This window comes from Penaeus chinensis, chromosome 19 (assembly GCF_019202785.1).
Source record: "Penaeus chinensis breed Huanghai No. 1 chromosome 19, ASM1920278v2, whole genome shotgun sequence".
In the NCBI taxonomy this organism is placed as follows: Eukaryota; Metazoa; Arthropoda; class Malacostraca; order Decapoda; family Penaeidae; genus Penaeus; species Penaeus chinensis.
In genome coordinates, this window is record NC_061837.1 from 3,892,882 (window position 1) to 3,910,381 (window position 17,500).

A 17,500-nucleotide genomic window follows, 5' to 3' on the forward strand; every position below is an offset into this window, starting at 1 on the left:
TCCGTAACACATGGGGCGCGGGCTTCGTTCGGATCCGCGGCAGGGGGCGACGGCCGGGACTTCGTCTTCGTTGAATTCAACACGGTGTACAATATGGGCGTTTTCGGTGTTGCTTATTTTTTCATGTTAATGTATTTTTGTTGTTATTTAGGTTCACCTTTTTTGGAAGGACTAGATAGTAAGAAGTAAGTCGTAAATAAACATTTCTTAATTTGCGTTTTCATCACATTTGTATAGCAAACCACTCGCCAATTATTGCACAAGATTGCACGAGTATGGAAGGTTCCAGAGGATGTTCGGCTGAGTGAAGTTTTGATGTTTATTTTCCATTAAAGAGTTTATTGGGAAGTCTTTAAGAGTGTTTATTCCGATTTTTTTTTTTTTTCCCCTTTTTCTCTTCTCGTGTAATATCCCTTTTAATATTCCTTTTTTGGGGCGAGTGCGTCGGTGCGTTGTACGAGCGGAGATTTTAATTTTATTCCTATTTACACAAGAGATGGAGAGAACGAGGTAGACAGGTAGATAGATGGATGAATGATGGACGAAGACGGAGAGAACTAGATAGATAGATTGATAGATAGACTAATGAAAGATGAAGGAGACAGAGAGATAGGAATATATATAGAGAGAATTAGGTAGATAAGTAGAATGACGGAAAAAGAGGAGAGGAAAAAACGGGATGAAATTATCATTATTCTATGCCTATGCTTTCGTAATCACAGTAATAAATAACATACAAAAAATACTGTCAAAAAAAAACAGTGCGAGTTGACAGACAGGCTCGCCTCTCCCTCCCTCCCTCCGTCCGTCCGTCCGTCCGGGGCTGATCAAATCCTGCCGACTCAGAAGACACACATATGCACTTAGTCAGTCAGTCAGTCACTCACTCACTGTGTATGTGAGAGTGCGAGAATGAGTGAAAGAATGAGCGAGCGCGTGCGTGCGGGAGATTGATTGAGTGAGTGAGTGAGTGAGTGAGTGAGTGAGTGAGTGAGTGAGTGAGTGAGTGAGTGCGAGTGCATCAATGTGTTCTTCCCTTCCTCTTGTTACCAAGTCCGTGATCTTTTTTTCTGTTCTACGAACATGCAAGACGTCCCAGAAATATGTACAAGCGCTCCCTCAATAAAACGTCATTAATAGCAGATATATATCATTTGGGTGTATAATGCTCATTAGTTTGCCAAGGCGAGTTTCAAAACAGTGAATGATGATTGGAGGTCTATAATTTGTTTATTTATTTATTTATTTATTTATTTTATTATTATTATTTGTTTTGTTTTGTTTTTGTTTACATAGCTCTGGGTTTTCACTCGCGCCAATGATATCTCAGAGGAAGAACCCTACCACCTTCCCCCACCCTTCCCCCTCCCCTTGCTCACCCCTTCCGCTTCCACCCCCTCCCCCCTTCCCTGGCTTCCCCCTGTATCACCACCTCCCCCCTTCCCTGGCTTCCCCCTGTATCACCACCTCCCCCTCACTCCCCCCCTCACCCCCACCTCACAGGAACTCATGGGGCTTCCCCGGGGGTTTTCGAGGCTGGCCGTCCCCCGTGGCCCGAGTCGCCGTCGCCGTCATTAAGTATCTCGGTGGTCGTGCCGAAGGGTCGTGCTCTCGACTTCGCAGTGCTCTCAGAAACATCTATTTAATTTTTATCTGTGAAAAAATGACAGGCCTACGGAGTTGCAAAGGAAGAGTAGGCCTACCCGACTGGATTGTGTTTCGGTGATTGTTGACAAGAGCGGCCGGATGCAGCGTTAAGGCTTAATCACCAAACAGGCTATTGGATTCTGCATTTATGGTTGTGATTAAAAGGATCGGACGTGTCATTAAGGTTTTTAGATGTTCATTTAACAGAGCGGGTGTAGCAATTAAGGTTTGTTAATTGAAGGATTGAATGTAACCTTAATGTAATCAAAAGCTCTGAGATATCGATTGGAGATTTACCTGGGCTTCGAACACCATCTCTCTGGCTTCGTTTATGCGAACTCGCTTTCTCGCAATTGGACCGTGATAATAGCTAGCCCCCTCCCCCCCCCCCCTTTTTTTTTTTTCTTTTTTAGTTTATGATAAGTTCTGAGAAGAATTGCTTCGTTATGCGCGTTTTTTTTTTTTTTTTTTTTTTTTTTTTTTTTGTGTGTGTGTGTGTATGGATGTGCGTTTGATATAAGGATTTATGAAAAAGCAAGCAAGCAAACACGAATATGTCGGTTTAACAATATGAATTATCGGTTTTTGACTTTTGAATTCCGAGAGTGGGAAATCCTTCGCAATTCCACAGCGAAAGGAATGTGTTAATATTGTGTGATGGTTAATATTCAGGAGCCGTTGGCGTGTGTCCACTGCCCATTTGCAATAGCTGGAGACTTGCAAATTGCAATTTTGATAAAGTCTAAGGTTTGCTGTGTGAAATGTGAAATGAAAAACAAATGCAAAATTCTCGAAGAAATGAATTTGTATTACTTATTTAATATTTTTATTGGGTGTAGTTAAATGTGAAATATTCAACATTTAACATGTGAAAATGTGATTTTTGTTTTCTTCTTTTTTCTTCTTCTTCACCAAATACTTAACTATACAGTCTTGGTGTGGATGGAATAGTGACAAAAGGAAGGAATAAAATAAAGGTAATTATTACAAATTCATTAAAATTAATTAGCAACTAAAACAAGTATATATATATTCACAGTGCTTAAAACTTTCAAGAGAAAAAAATCTCAAACTAACCGGCAGATGTACGTAAAAAGGCCTAAAATGCCACTAAGGGAAACCGCTTTCAAATATGGTGATTTAGAAAAAAAAAGAGGCATTTCCCCAAAAACACATCACAAACTTCGAATCTCCGAAATTTAAAAAAAGAAAATTAGGAAAAAAAGCGAAATTTGAAAAAAAAAAAAAAGATAGGAGGGGAGGAGAAAAAAAAAGTAAAGAAGGAAATTTGAATAATTCTTTTGAATAATTCTTAGAGAGAGCAAGAACAAAATGCTTTTGGAATTCAGTATCTCTTCTCCTCGGGCGATTTCTGCTCCTCCCGCGGGCTTGGTGGGGCCTTGCTCTTGCTCTTGCTCTTGCTCTTCCTGTTATTGATGCTGTTGCTCTCCTGGGCAGCCACGACCGCCAGCATCACGGCGATCATGCCCCCCACCGCCAGGATGCCCGCGGTGAACGGCTCCATTAGTGCCTCGAGGGGGGGGGGGTGCCGGGGCGCCGCGGAGTTACCTGGAGGGAAAGGGAGGTTAATAAGAGGGTTTAAAAGTTTTTTTTTTTAAGATTGTAATTGTAATTGTGATTGTTAAATACAACTTATAATAGGGATTGTGATTTGTTTTTTCTTGTTTTCGTTGCTTTGGTGTTTTTTTCTTTACCTTTATTTCAAAACAAATAAAATATTTTCCTCCCCCAACATTGAAACGTCGTAGGATAACTTTGGAAGCTGTAGTTTTGCATACGATCACATTTTTAAGCACAAGAAAGGAACTTAAAAAAAAAAAAAAAAAAAAATCTTTGGGGGAAAAAAAGCCTCGCCAAAATTTGCCAGCGACCACCGATGTAGATTTGAATATTCGATTATTCCCCCACACCTTTACGAAAGCAAATAAATAATACACTTTAAAAACTGAAAATAGATTACTTTTAGGCAATTCCCGACTAGCTTTGTACAATAAATGCAATATATATATTTTTTTTTTTTTTTTTTATTTTTTTTTTTTTCCTAAATTGGAGCAGAAGAAAAGAACAGATTTCAATAGATCTGAAACACGAATGGCACATTTTGGTTCACTTAATGGTGCCATTTAGAGGTTGCGGCTGAAAGGCCAAAAGTCATCTAAGATTTTCAGCCAAGTAATTGTAGTGTTGGGATTTTTTTTTTTTTTTTCTTTTTTTACGCCCGATGATGAATTGGTTCCGAAAATTAGTCGAAATGAATGGACAGTTTTGTCCGTTTATTATCGATGGGCGTTGCACACACGAATTAGTATCACAAAGAAATAAAAAAAAAAGGGGGGGGGGGGAATATTAAATATAGGGCGAACTAATATCCCCCCCCCCTTTACACCTCCCCTTCAAAAAGTTCTTTCCCCCCCACATTTTCTCTAAATCTTTTCCCACATTCCCCCTCCCTCCCATTCCCCCCCCCTCCCATTTCCCATTTGCCCGCGTGCTGAGGCAATGGGGGTCGGTTACTTGCCACGACGAGCAGAGGCTTGTAATGGGGGGGGGGGGAGAGAAAGGGAGAAGGGATAGGAGGGAAAAGGCGGGAGGGGAGAGAGGGAAGGGATAGGAAGGAGGAGGGGGGGGGGAGGAAGGTAAAGGAGAGGAGGTAGGGGAGACAAAGGGAAAGGGATAGGAGGGGAAAGAAGGGGAGGGAATGGAAATGAAAGGGGGAATGAGGAAAGGAAGAGACAAGGGAGAAGAGGGAAAAAGTAAGTTAGGGGGAGTAGGGAAGTCTTGGGCAAAGAGGAAGTAATGCCCGAGTCCCTGGTAAAGGGGATGCTGGTGGGGAGGAAGGGAAGGAGAGAGAGAGAGAGGCTGAAAGGGCGAGGGAAAGAGGGGGGGGGGGGGAGGTAATGAACGAAAGAAAAGTGTCGTCGGGAGGAGGGAACCAGAGAGGAAGGGAGAGCACAGGGAGGAGCCAGAGATGAAGCACGGGGGAGCTAGCCCAAGGCAAGGGAGAGCAGGGCCGAGGCAGGAGGAAGCAGGGCGGAGGGAGGAAGGGAGAGCTGGCCCGAGGCAAGGAGCCAGGGAGGGAGGGAGCCAGGGCGAGAGCAGGGCCGAGGGAGGGAGGCGACACCGTGGCGGAGGCGCGGGCGGCGGCAAAGGTGTGCTGGGCGAAGGCGGGCGTCCTGCGCCTTTAATAAATACCTCCGGTCGTTACCATCAAAGGGCCGGCGGATTTGTGAGCAGCACAAAGGAGGGACGCGCCGGGCCCCGATTCCGAATTTTACTAATGAGGCGAATTTCTTATTAGAGCCACGAGCTGTGTACCACTTATTGCATGCTGCCCCCCCCCCCCCCCTCCGCCTCCGCCTCGACCTCGGCTCCCCCCCACCCCTCTCCCTCGCTCGCTCGCTCGCTGCTGCTGCTCCTCTGCAACTCTACTCTCCTTCCCTCACCCTTCCTTCCCTCACCCTTCCTTCCCTCACCCTTCCTCCCCTCTCGCCATCCCCCTACCTATCTACCTTCACTCCCTCTCCCTCCCTCCCTGAGCCCACCCTACCGTCCCTTACTGTCCTGCGTCAGCTTCCCCCCCCCCTCCTCCCCTCGACCCACCACATACGCGAGACCATTAAGCACTGCCCCCTGGAGGCGACAAACGCCCCCCCCCCCCCTCCCCTCTCCAGCGCGGGTGAGGGAAGGAGAAAGGGGGGGGGAGGGGAGGGAAGGGAAGGGACGTGAACGGAAGGGGGAGGAAAGGGAGCGAAGGAGATGATGGAAGAGGAGAATGAGAATAAGGCTCCTCCCCATATCCTTGAGGGGAAATCCGTGTCATGAGGCGACGTGTCCTCCCGGCGAGCCACGGACGCCGCCTGTGGCCCAAGACGGATTCCTGGAGGCGCGCCGAATCAGAATTCCAAAGGCGGCCGAATGACATTAAACCCAATCTCGTCAGGCGCGCGCGCGCACACACGCACGCACGCGACTGAAAAACGGATAGAAATAGATAAATCCACAATATGGGAAGCGAAAGAAGTGAATGCGACGGATCCTTCTGCTTGCTGACTTGCCTCGTCCCGGCTACCAACGCGCGACTCGTCGTCAGTGCAAGACCACTCGCTGTCATCGCCGATGGAAATAAAACGGGGTTCGTAATGAGGTGTTGGGGGGGAGGGGGGAGGGAAGGAGGAGACGCTCGCAACATAGAATAATTCAACTCCTTTCCCTCCCTTTCCCTCACTACTTTTCGCTCCCCCCTCCCCCCCCCCGATTCCTACTCCTTTCAGTCCTTCTCCCTTTGCCCCCCCACCCCACCCCCCGCCTCCTTCAAGGACGTGGAGGTAGTGGCGGCACGGCCTCTGAAAGGAAGATATGGAGGAGGAGGAGGAGGAGGAGGGAGGAGGGAGAGATGGAAGGAATAAAGAAAGAAAGGAATGGAGGAGCAAGATGAGGATAAAGATAATGATGATGAAGATAATGAGAGGGAAGGGGGAGAGAGCGAGAGAGAGCGAGAGAAGGAAGGGGATGAGAGGGCAGCGCGCACAGAACGCGTCGGAGCTCAGCACGATAACCACAAGGCTGCCGACGTCGACGCCAAATTGCAGGTCTGTTGCACGAAGGTCGGGGGCGCGGGCGGAAATTATCGGCCAGTGATAGGGAGATAAGGGAGGGAAGGAGGGAAGGAGGGAGGGAGGGAGGGAGGGAGGGAGGGAGGGAGGGAGGGAGGGGGGGGGGGTGATTGGAGAGAGGAAGAGGAAAGGAGGAAACGGGAAGGAAGGAAGTAAGAAAAGAAGAGAAAGAAATATATGCGAGGAAACAAACAATAATTCTTGAAGAGGAAGAAAAAAAACGAAAAAATAAAAACGCGAGAGGAGAGAGAGAGAGAAGGGCAGGAGATAGAGAAAAGGAACCTGCAATGACTGACTTGACACACACAAGACTCCTGTGATGGCAAAGACCGACATATATTCCAGTACAGAAAATCGTTCGTGCTTTCTCTCGTTCCTCCCGCGCACGTGTTTAGTCGGTCGAAGCAAAAGGTTGCGATGAAAGGATTGCAAGTGAATGTGTGTGGGGGGGTGGGGGATAGAGGGGAGTGGGGATGGGGAAAGGGAGGAAGAGAGGGAGTGGGGATGGAGGGAAGGGAGAGAGGAATAGGGGAGAGGGAGATGGAGAGTTAGGGACAGGGTGGGGGGAGGGGGAGATTACCGAGACTTCATTACAAGGATCAGAGCCGCGCTTGACGAGGAGGGGGAGGGGGAGGAGGAAGGGAAAGCGGAGGGGAGGGGGAGAGGGGAGACCCGTGCCAGAAAGGAGAATGTAGAATGACAAAGATAATGAGACGAGTGAGAGGGAGGGAGAGAGAGAGAGAGAGACAGACACAGACAGACCTGGAAAACAATGAAGAGAAGAAAAATTGAGAAATATTGCAAGCTGAGGCAGCCATTACCTTTTTTTTTTTTTTTTTTTTTTTTTCCCCATCAAAGGGAAATCGAAACGAGATCGGCCCGTAGTAGTGAGCGTTATGGCCGAACCCAGGCACTAACTTGAACAAGTTGCACCTTTATCAGAGTTCACCCTTAAAAAAAACGGGAGACCCATACACCTTCTCCCACAGCGCCACCACATCCACAACACCCACATTTCCCCCCCCCCCACACACACACTATTTCCCCTCTTTCCCTACCCTACTGTGGGTGTGTGGGCGTTTCGTGGGTAGCGTCTGTGGGGTGAATGTAAGGGTTTCACAGTGATCCCAAGGGGGATATGTGGGAACGAGTGGAGATTCCTGTGGGTGTGCGGGAAGATCTTCACTATGCGACACAATAAGAGGGAGAGGAAAGAGGAAAGAGGAAAGGGAAAAGAGCGCAAGAAATGGGAAAAAAACAACATTAGGGGGGGGGGGGGAATGAAGAACAGGAAGAAATGAAGAGAAAAGAGGGAACGAGACGGGGAAAGACGAGCTTAGACGCGAAGTCAGAAGGGAATAATGCGTGTAATCAAAAGCTGGTGTCGCACGTAACCCTTTGCATGAAGGGATGAAGGAGAAAAAAAAAAATTGTAGTAAAATGGGGATCAACCTCAAGAGATAAGAACGAGGATGAGAGAAAGAATGGGAGGAATAAAGGAAGAATTAGAGGGAGGAGGGGTAGAGAGAGGAAGAGTAAGAAGGAAGAAGGAAGAGGGACAGAGGACGTGAGAGAGGAAGAGTAAAGAAGAGGAGGGACAGAGGACGTGAGAGAGGAAGAGTAAGGAGGAGGAGGGACAGAGGACGAGAGAGAGAAATGAAATAAGGAGATAGGAGAGCAGAGGGAGCGTGGGAGCAAAAAAGATATTAGAAGGATAGCGAAGGAAAGGCTCCACTTACTTCCACCTCACACAGCTCCTTTCACGTCTCCCTCGGTCATCTCTCCCCCTCTCCCCTCCCGCACTCGCCTCTATCCTGTCGATTAAACATACACTAACGATCCCATAATTCTCATTTGGTTTTAATTATTTTCGATTAATTTTATTGCGCATTCGACATCGTCAGTTGGACTTTCCTCGCCTTATCTGCGAATCGCGCGACTAATCTCGCCTTGTGAATCATGGAGTCGAGCGATTTGCCATGCGAAGGTCTTGTGGGTTTTTTTATATACGATTATCAAAAAGTACTATTATTTGTATCTTTATTACTAATGAATAGCAAATTTATTGTGGTATTAATAGACTAATTCCTCTGGCAAAAGCGAGATTTGGCGCCCGGGCCTGGCGTTCGGGCCGGCCAATCAATCGACCTTGAGAGCTGCAGCAAATTTGACAAGCACGAGGTTTTGATGGCGTCAATTTAAGGTTGATGTTTTAGTGTTGATAGGAACCGGCGTATTGGTGATAAGCACGTGTGTTTGCGAGAGAGAGAGAGAGAGAGAGAGAGAGAGAGAGAGAGAGAGAGAGAGAGAGAGAGAGAGAGAGAGAGAGAGAGAGAGAGAGAGAGAGAGAGAGAGAGAGATTGACTTCGCATTTTCCTAAAATAGTTGCCTACTCCTAAGACAATAAAAAAAAAAAAAAAACTTAATATAAATTAAAATTGATGTTAAGAACACGGCCTGTACCTGAGTTCGTAGCGACGTCTTCGGACTTTTCGAGAAGCACGAGGCAGAGGAAGAAGAGGGGAAGGGTAGGGGGTGGTAGAAATTCTCCAAAATAACTCCGTTTAAGGTGAAGTCCCTTAAAAAAAAAAATAAAAAAAAAATAAACTTGGATCGGCGGGACCCCAAATCACGGCAGAAATCACTCAATCACAGAATTGTTGAACGAAACAGCGGCAGAGGCGTCGAGTGAGCGACACCAGACGGCACGTTGCTAAGAGAGTCAACAGGCAACAGGACTGAACTTACTGCGTAGACAGGACCGGATGTTCTTAAGCCCTACAGCTGATAACTCTTTACCTGGGGGGGGGGGGGGGGGTTATTCACAAAGAATGAAAGAACGACGCTTAAAAGATTACGACAAGCTTTCTTTAGTCGCAAACTGGCGAGATTGGCGCATGTTGGAAGGATTTTGAGCTAAGGTTAGAATATCCATTTTGGGTATGTTGTTTTTTATAATTATATTTTTTATAGTAATTCCACAGCGATACAAATAGTTTAGCTCTGATGGATAAACACACTTACGGTTTGGTTTTGTCTTGTTTCTCCTCCAAGGAAGAACGCGCTATTGCCTTGCACTGAAGCTCTGTCTGTGGATTGCTCGCGCCTTGCTCGGTGTCTTGAGAACTTCTACGTGCAGCGAGTGTCTCACCGAGTGGGTTCCTGAGCGAATATAAGGAGAGGGGGGAGGGAGGGGGTTTCAACAAGTGTTATTGAAGGCTTTTGGCGTTCTGCACACGCGGGCACGTAAGGAAACCGATTGAAAGGGGAAAAGGAACACCGCCCTTCTGTACCCCTGACATACGATCCATTTCGGCCTGTGGTGTAACACCCCCGTACATATTGCCATCAGCACATGTGTTCTGGCAGAACGACGTCGCAAATGTTTGTATTTTCATTGTTGTCGACTAACCTCTCTCTCTCTCTCGTACGAAACGATCTTGAGGGAAATGTCAATAATATTCAGGATGTGCGGAGAGTTAGACGGAGCCGGAAGATAAAAAATAACAGAGACTGAGTTCAAACACAGGATCAACTAAGTCTTTGTATTAAAAAAAAAAAAAAAAAAAAAAAAAAAAAAAAAAAAATTATGTGTTCAAAGAAAGCCATTCGGTGTTATTTTGACGAGGGAGGATGTTAAATGGCGAACTTCTTTGGTTTGTTATTGTACAGCCGTCGCCCGAGTCGACACGAAAACGCTATATTTATTTCTCGTAACGAAAGAGAAAACAAGGAGGAGGAGAAGGAGAAGAAAAGGAAATTGAAGAAGTCATAAAACCTTGTCTGTTGTTTTTTTCCCGATCGATCAAGTTTATTTTCTTCTTTTATTCACGAAATCATTTAAAGGCAAGATATAAAAAAGTAATGTTTATAGTTTAGATCGGGATCGAGGTTAGCAGTGCATTTTTTTTTTTTTTTCCCCAACATAAGTATCATATAAATGTATTAGTAATTAAAGACATGCGTTTTCCCCCTCGCAGCATTTACAAACATGAGGTTGAAGACTGACTTCTTAATCGAAAACGAGGCAGCGCGCGAGAAATTATTAATTAAGTGATACTGAAATATCACTATTTGTTAAGGAATTATGTATACTTCACCAGACTAGAAGTTAAAGTATTGTATATTGAGAAAGGAACAAATATTTACCATGTTGCAAATGAGGCACAAAATCATGCATATTAAATAGATCGTTTTCATTATCAAGTGTATGATTTTGTAATTATGAAGGAGAGGAGAATTTTCGAGAATCTTCCGAATAGAAAGATTTTGGAAACGACATTTGCAAAATCCATTTAGAATATTCTTGATCAATTGAATAACCGTCTGCGTTAATAGCTTTGAAATGATGTGGATTTAAATGCAAGATAGCAACGCATTACAGGGTCATTACATATTTCTTCTAACAATTTGGTGCGAAAGAAGGAAAGTGAAATTAATAATAATAATATATAAATTGGGAGCTCTGCCCATACAAATAAAAAGATTTGATACGTTTTTGTTTACGTTCTATATTATACAGTACTAATTAAAACAATTCCTGAAGAAATTGATACCCTATGCTTTATTATTTTTAATTTTTATTAAATATTTTTCACTTCAAATTTCGGAATTGCATTATATTTATAACCTCGCTTGAAATCCTCACCTTTGGGAATAATGATAAATTAAAGAAAAAAAAAAGATCACGGATCTAAATTTTTCAGCCACTGAAGGAATTGACAAACAGTTCGTCGCGGTCAATACCGAGTTGTTCTTCAGTATTTTGCTTCGTAGCAACCGCGATTAAACGCCTTGTTTGGAAATCAGCAGTTTTAACACGCAAGCTTTTTGCTGTGTGAGTTGACAGAAAAAGAGAGAGAGAGGGAGAGGGAGAGAGGTAGGTGTGTGTGTGTGTGTGTGTGTGTGTGTGTGTGTGTGTGTGTGTGTGTGTGTGTGTGTGTGTGTGTGTGTGTGTGTGTGTGTGTGTGTGTATGTGTATGTGTGTGAAAAATGCCCGTTAACTGTTACCCAACCCCCACAAAGGATGTTTTTCCTTCCCAGCATTTCAAAATTGTTGTGATCGGTAAAATGGCGCAACCACGTGCTTTGTGTAAATATTTTGATCTCGCTCCGACTTACTAAGCTGGGGGGGGGGGGGGTGAGTTTAAATTAAAGGAGCATTATAACGTCAACCCGAATACCACTCGGTGTGTTTGCCTTTGCTTTTTTTCCCCGAAACTTCGTCATTTGTTTAAACTCTCCGGTGAAAGAAAAATAATGAGATTCTCTCCCCTTTTGCCTTACTTTGCACGAAATCAAAATCCTTTATCCAGATTTAACCCAAGACCTTAAATAAATAAAAAAACTGAAACGTGTACAGAAGCGAGTGATCATCCCCCCCCCCCCCCCCCCGCGCCCAGGAGCTTAACAGCGACAAGAACATGAACATTAAGCGCTGATGTTAGCTAATCAAGAGAGACACACTGCCTTCTGGTGCCTGGTCCGACGCCCCGGGACTGAGGAACAAATTCTCTCTTGATTAATTGAGAGGCTCGATTTTGTTCATTTCATCTTTTTCTTTCGATTAATCTAGGAGTCGATTTTGTTGGGCTTTTCTATCTTGTTTGTTTGCTGACTATTTAGCTATATTTACTCGTTTAGCTTGCATTATTATTTTTTTTTTATTTTTTTTTTTTACTTTTATGTCGCCATAGCGTAGATTAGCTTTACGATAAAAAACGGACAGAGCCTATATACATACGTATGTATGTGTGTGCGTGTGCGTTCGCGTGTGCGTTCGCGTGCTATCGATACCATCCTAATTCTGTATTGGTGTTTTGATTTGACTAGTTATCACAAGATGCCACGCATTTCCCCTCCGTAAACAATCGGTTAATGATGCTCTCGGACTTACCGATTCACGGGGTCGACTTCGCACCCAAGGCGTTGCTCGTTGCCGATTTTGGAACACTTTTTTTTTTCTTCTTCTATTTCTCCTTCTTCCTGTCTTTTCTTCTTATTGACCTTCCTTTTCTACTCCTCTTTCCTCTTTTTGATGTTTTTTCTTCAGCTACTTTCGTCCGTCTCGCGCAGCCAACCAGCCCCTTTGCCTTTCCTCTGTACCGTCTGGCCGTTCACTCTCTTCCTCAATGTACTGCGGCCTCGTCTTCCCTTCCTCTTCTGTGAGGGTGAGACTTGTTATTACTGAATGGTTGTTCGGTGATCGCGTGTGTTAATGGAGAGGGATTTTTGTCGTTTTGCTTTCTATTTTTTTATTCCCTCCGTTTCATTCGCAAATGGGACTGAAAGGAACTCTCGAAAGTGGAGGGTATTTCTAAATGCATGTTTTGAAAGGCTGAAATCCTTAAAATCCATGGAGGCAATGATCGTTGTCGTAGAAAGGGAAAGATGCAAGTATATCCCGTGAAAGTGGTTTTATTATAACCCAACTGGTGGCTTCTCTGAAATGGTAGTTTGGGAGACTAAGATGTTTTTTTTTTTTTTTCTACCAATTCCTCCTTGGGGAAACATCTTAGTGTGTCCGAGGCAGTGGGAGATTGCGTGTATGGGAGACTTTAACTTTTTAAATGGCGAAATATATGTTTACTCTTTTATTGTGTGTGGTTTTAGATTTGGGAGAGGAGAGATGGACTTTTGGTCTAGAATCCAGTAGGAAAATGTAGAATATAGGATTTGTCTTTGAAAACAAACGAACGACCTTGTTGACATTACCTCAGTGTTCATAAAAAGCTAAGAATACGTGTTCTGTGCTCTGTCGGGAGGGATTTTCAACGATGGAAAAGCGACGGAAGATGTCTGAAATGCCGAAGGGAAAGGACACAGCGAGACGTGGAGTAAGGTTTGTGTGTAATTATATCGTCTTTTGCTCTTGTGTCTTTTCGAAGTTGATTGTGGGTGTTGCCGCCTCTCTGTGCAATCTGGTGTGGGTGTTTTGGGTTACTCGCGTGTGGGCAGTTTATAGCTCTATGAATTATTTCCTTCTTTAATTTTCTATCTCTCTCCTTCCCTACAACTCACTTTCTCTCCCTCCATTCCTTCCTTCCTTACCCTCCCCTTTATCCCTATCGCCCTCTCGTCCCTACTTCCTCCCTCATACTTCCTTCCACCCTTCTCTCCCTTTCCCATCATACAACCCCCCACCCCCGCCCATTCTCTCTTTTATTCTCTATACACCCCATTAATCACCACCTAACGTGTCTCCCTTTCCCTTGCCGTTTCCAGTTCTACGTGCAAGCATCCCTGGCGTCTGGCATGCAGCCGGCGCCGCCCGCGATAGCCCCGGCGCCGGGCCCCCAGACGAGCACCACCACGGTGTCGGCGATCCCCCAGCCTCTGCAACACCACCTGGCCCCCCAGCCGCTCACGCACCCGGGGGTCTCGCCGTCGCCGATGCCTCAGGTAGGGCGCGAGGGGGGTCGCATTGGATCACCCATATATGTATGTATACATGTATTTACCACCTAACATTTTATTCTTATATACATGTCACACTTGTTGGAATAGGTTCTTGTGAAATTATATTTCTGAAGGATATTTTTCTGAAATAACAGTAGCTGCTATATTCTCTTTGTTCATGAATAAAAGTTTTATTTTGTATTTTAATGTTCATCATTTATTATTGATAAGGTATATTATAAATGGTGTAGATGGGAACAGTAGGAACCCATACATATATCATTTATAATATTTAATTAATCACATTTGTCATGTGAAATTCCACAAATGATTGTCAGTGCTAACTGTAGGAAACCCAAACAGGCTTTATTACTAGATGATTAAGATGCACCATTAAATGACATGATTGCTAAATTTTGGAATGTTTCAGTTCTCCCCCCAGGTGCAGGTGATACAGGGTGGCATACCTGGAGGGCCATACTTACAGCAATTGTACCACAATGGCCAAGGCCAGCTGATCATGCCCAGCAACCTCACCCTCCAGACCGCCACGGGCATGAACGCAACGCCCATCCAGCCCAACACCTTGAACGGCTTGAGTCAGCCCATCCAAGTGAGTAGTTATTGTGAATAGGAGTTTATAGGCTCTAAAAAAAAAAAAAAAAAATTAATGATACTGAGTAACTGATAAGATAAAACATTTTCATGTAGTATAATGTTCATGTTTTGTGAAGTACTGCATGGAGAATGTATGCTTGGTGTTTGTGTTATATACTTTTGTGGTATGAATTACTCCAAGCATGAAGGAGACTCAGTCTCAACTTTAATCAGAACATGTTGCCTCAGGTCATTGCAACAGGGAAGCCGTTCCAAGGGCAGATTGCTCCTCACATGCTGACCACCGCTGGGAAATCTGGAGTCCTGCAAACTGGTGGACAAGGTAATTTTTTAGATTTTACTTCTCTAGTTTCTTGTGTCTGTCTCTTTCTTATATCCATATTGAGTATAAACTGATATATTGTTCTTTTCTTCTTCATTTAATAGCAACATTAAACTGGAATAAAAAAGTATTCCTCGATTGCTCCGCCACCATTGCCCATCATCCTAATTTTATTTTCCCATAGGTTACTCCCCCACAGCTATACCTACAACAGCAAGTCAGACTTTAGTGATCGGTCAGTTGCCAGTAGGTGTCATCAGCAGTCAGCAACACAATATACTTCCTGCCCATTCTTCAACCCACAAGCCTACAGACATGCAGAAAGTGAGTCTTGACACTGAATTTGTAATTGTTCTTGGAGTAAGAGATATTAGGGATCACTTGAGAATATTAATCTTGACATTCATGAGCTTTAATGCTGATTAAAGGCTAAGGAAAATGCTTTGTATCCTTTATATAGGTCTGATGAAAAAATGCTTGTAGATTAATCAGTTGAAATTAATATGATTAATGTTTAGTGTTCTCTCTTCTCTGCGCAACAGCAAGGCATCACTTGGGCCACGCCAGGTGCCTTACACTCTCCTGCCCTCCTAACTGCTCAGAATCAGCCTATTTTCATCCGTGGACCACAACAGGGACAAGAAAATGTCTTTATATCTAACCCACAACCAACTATGCATGTACCCAATTGTAAGTAATTTTTGCTTATGAAATGTCTATATAAAAGTGTGCATGTAGAGCATGTGCTGTGATTTTATTAAGTGAATTTATATGCATCCAGAACTAATGAAACCATTGGCCTTTGCACATATACCTTGCTAACAGACCAATCTCTCTCCTGTAGCTATGATGCCGCCTCTAGGATCAATGCAGCCAGGCCCACAGAATCAGAAGCCAAGAGCGGGGATGGAGATTCAGCCGAAAACACCCAACATGCGCCCAGCAATCCTTCCTTCCAATTCCACACAAATACGACATGGTTCCTCTGTGTCAACCCAGACTGCCGGCCAACAGCTTGCCCCTGGACACATGTCTGCAGCCAGAGCACAGGTGAGCATTATTTTGAAGAGAGTTTGTTGCTATGTATGGAGGAAATATCTGCTTATGTGTATTTGTTTTTGCATTTACCAGTGACTAGAACAGTTAATTTGAATCTGCCTTCACTCGACAGAATAAGACGCGTGGGAAGAATGGAGCAAATCGAACGTCCCCAGCCATGGCAGCCACCCCTCAGATGACGGCCACTCAAGTGAATCACAGTGTTGCAACAGCCAATGCAGTTGCTGTGGGGACTGCCAACACTGCAACACAGATTATGCAGCAAGTCTCTCAGGCACAAATGTCAACAGTGACCCCCACATCTATTAATGCTCCAAATAAACTTAACACTCAGTCTGCTGCACCCATACAAGCTATCTCCAGTATGACTCAGGCCAAGTAAGTGTAATAGAAGTGATCTTAGTTATAGTACTTTCAGAAAACAAATAAATGAATACATTGAACAAATATACCTAATTTTGCATTATAAGTGACAGCATGTAAGTCACTTGCTTCATAGCTTCAACCATTTCAGGCCGGGTGTCCCCATGACCCCCCCGACAGCACCTCTCCCTCCAGTGGCACAACCCCCACCGGGGTTACCTCAGTTAGTGAGAGCCCCCCCACCCAAGCCGCCTCCGACGTCAGTGGCCATCCCTCAGGTGTCCGTGGCGCCATCTCCTCCAGCCCTCATTTCAAGCGTAGCAATGCAAGGCACAACTCCAGTTCAGACCTTGACGAGCCAAGCGCCAATCACCAGCCACGCTCCAATTCTGGCCCCTGCAGGCATGCCTCAAATGCAGGTCACTTCCACAATGGCTCAAGTTACAACCTCCCTTCAGCCGCCAACGCTTGCCCCAGCCATGGCACCAATTTCCTCCACCCCTCCCACTCTGCAGCACAAGCAGCAGGAAGTGAAGGCAGAAAATAGTCCAGCCAAGAAGCTTAATACCATGCCTCCAGTCAGTACAACTACTACAGTGACCGTGACACCTGCCACTCAAGCCCCCCCTCAGCCCCAGCCCCCCCTAACATCTGCCCTAACATCCACTCCAACTCAAACACAAACCCCAACCCTAACTTCTATTCAGACTCTCACTCCAACCCAGGCACAAATTCCCACCTCCACTCCTACTTCCACACAAACACCAATGACTACTCTAGCACCAACGCCAGCTCTTGTTCCAGCCCCAGTGGCGGCTCCCCCAACTGCAACAGTTAACGGCACACCATCCAGTGAAAGTGGGGAAGGTATGTTCTGTTCTCTTGTATTCGTCAATTGATCATATTTAGAACCGAGTGCACGTATAACTGCATATTTCTACAGCTGACAACTATCGACCATACTTTTATAACCTGCCCCTTTCCTTCCCTGCAGTAAGAGATAAGACTCCCCAGCCAACCATGAATGGCACTCACCCGGTCACCCCTCAGCCACCAAGCACTGGGCCACCCAAAGCCATGGTGAAGCCTCAAGTCCTTACACACGTTATCGAAGGCTTTGTTATTCATGAAGGTAAGTGTCACTGTACAGGAAGAAAACATTCTGGTATCAGCTCTTGCCTGTTGTTAACTTCTGATTATGTTTTAGTTTTCTGTCCAGTTGATGGCTGCATGCTGTTTAAGAGGCAATAGAACCTCCCCATTTCATCCAACTGATCATTGCTCTTCCAAGTATTCTTTGTGTATTGATTAGATTTGAAAAAAGGGGATATTCTCTCTTCCAATGCTTGCATCCTTTGCATCCATGGATTTTATCTTATGTGATTCCTTAGTGTGTATGGTATGAAATGCCCCTTTCTTCTTAAACTGTTACTAATTTTGAAATTATCCATGTTATTGC

At 44.8% G+C, this 17,500-nt stretch overlaps 1 protein-coding gene and 1 long non-coding RNA gene across 2 annotated transcripts in view; one reads left to right on the forward strand and one right to left on the reverse strand.

Moving 5' to 3' along the window:
* Positions 1-17,500, forward strand: part of LOC125035055 (polyhomeotic-like protein 2) — a 28,826-nt gene that overhangs the window by 5,288 nt on the left and 6,038 nt on the right. The window contains exons 2-10 of the mRNA XM_047627157.1: positions 13,506-13,721; positions 14,110-14,292; positions 14,511-14,619; positions 14,804-14,943; positions 15,162-15,309; positions 15,464-15,669; positions 15,791-16,056; positions 16,178-16,908; positions 17,036-17,173. Of these exons, the coding sequence (XP_047483113.1) occupies positions 13,506-13,721; positions 14,110-14,292; positions 14,511-14,619; positions 14,804-14,943; positions 15,162-15,309; positions 15,464-15,669; positions 15,791-16,056; positions 16,178-16,908; positions 17,036-17,173 (2,137 nt within the window). The remainder of the gene's footprint in view (positions 1-13,505; positions 13,722-14,109; positions 14,293-14,510; positions 14,620-14,803; positions 14,944-15,161; positions 15,310-15,463; positions 15,670-15,790; positions 16,057-16,177; positions 16,909-17,035; positions 17,174-17,500) is intronic.
* Positions 2,626-13,055, reverse strand: LOC125035057. Its single transcript, XR_007115733.1, has 2 exons — positions 12,178-13,055; positions 2,626-3,216 (listed from the first exon to the last, which is right to left on the reverse strand). It is a non-coding gene; the product is annotated as an uncharacterized LOC125035057 (long non-coding RNA).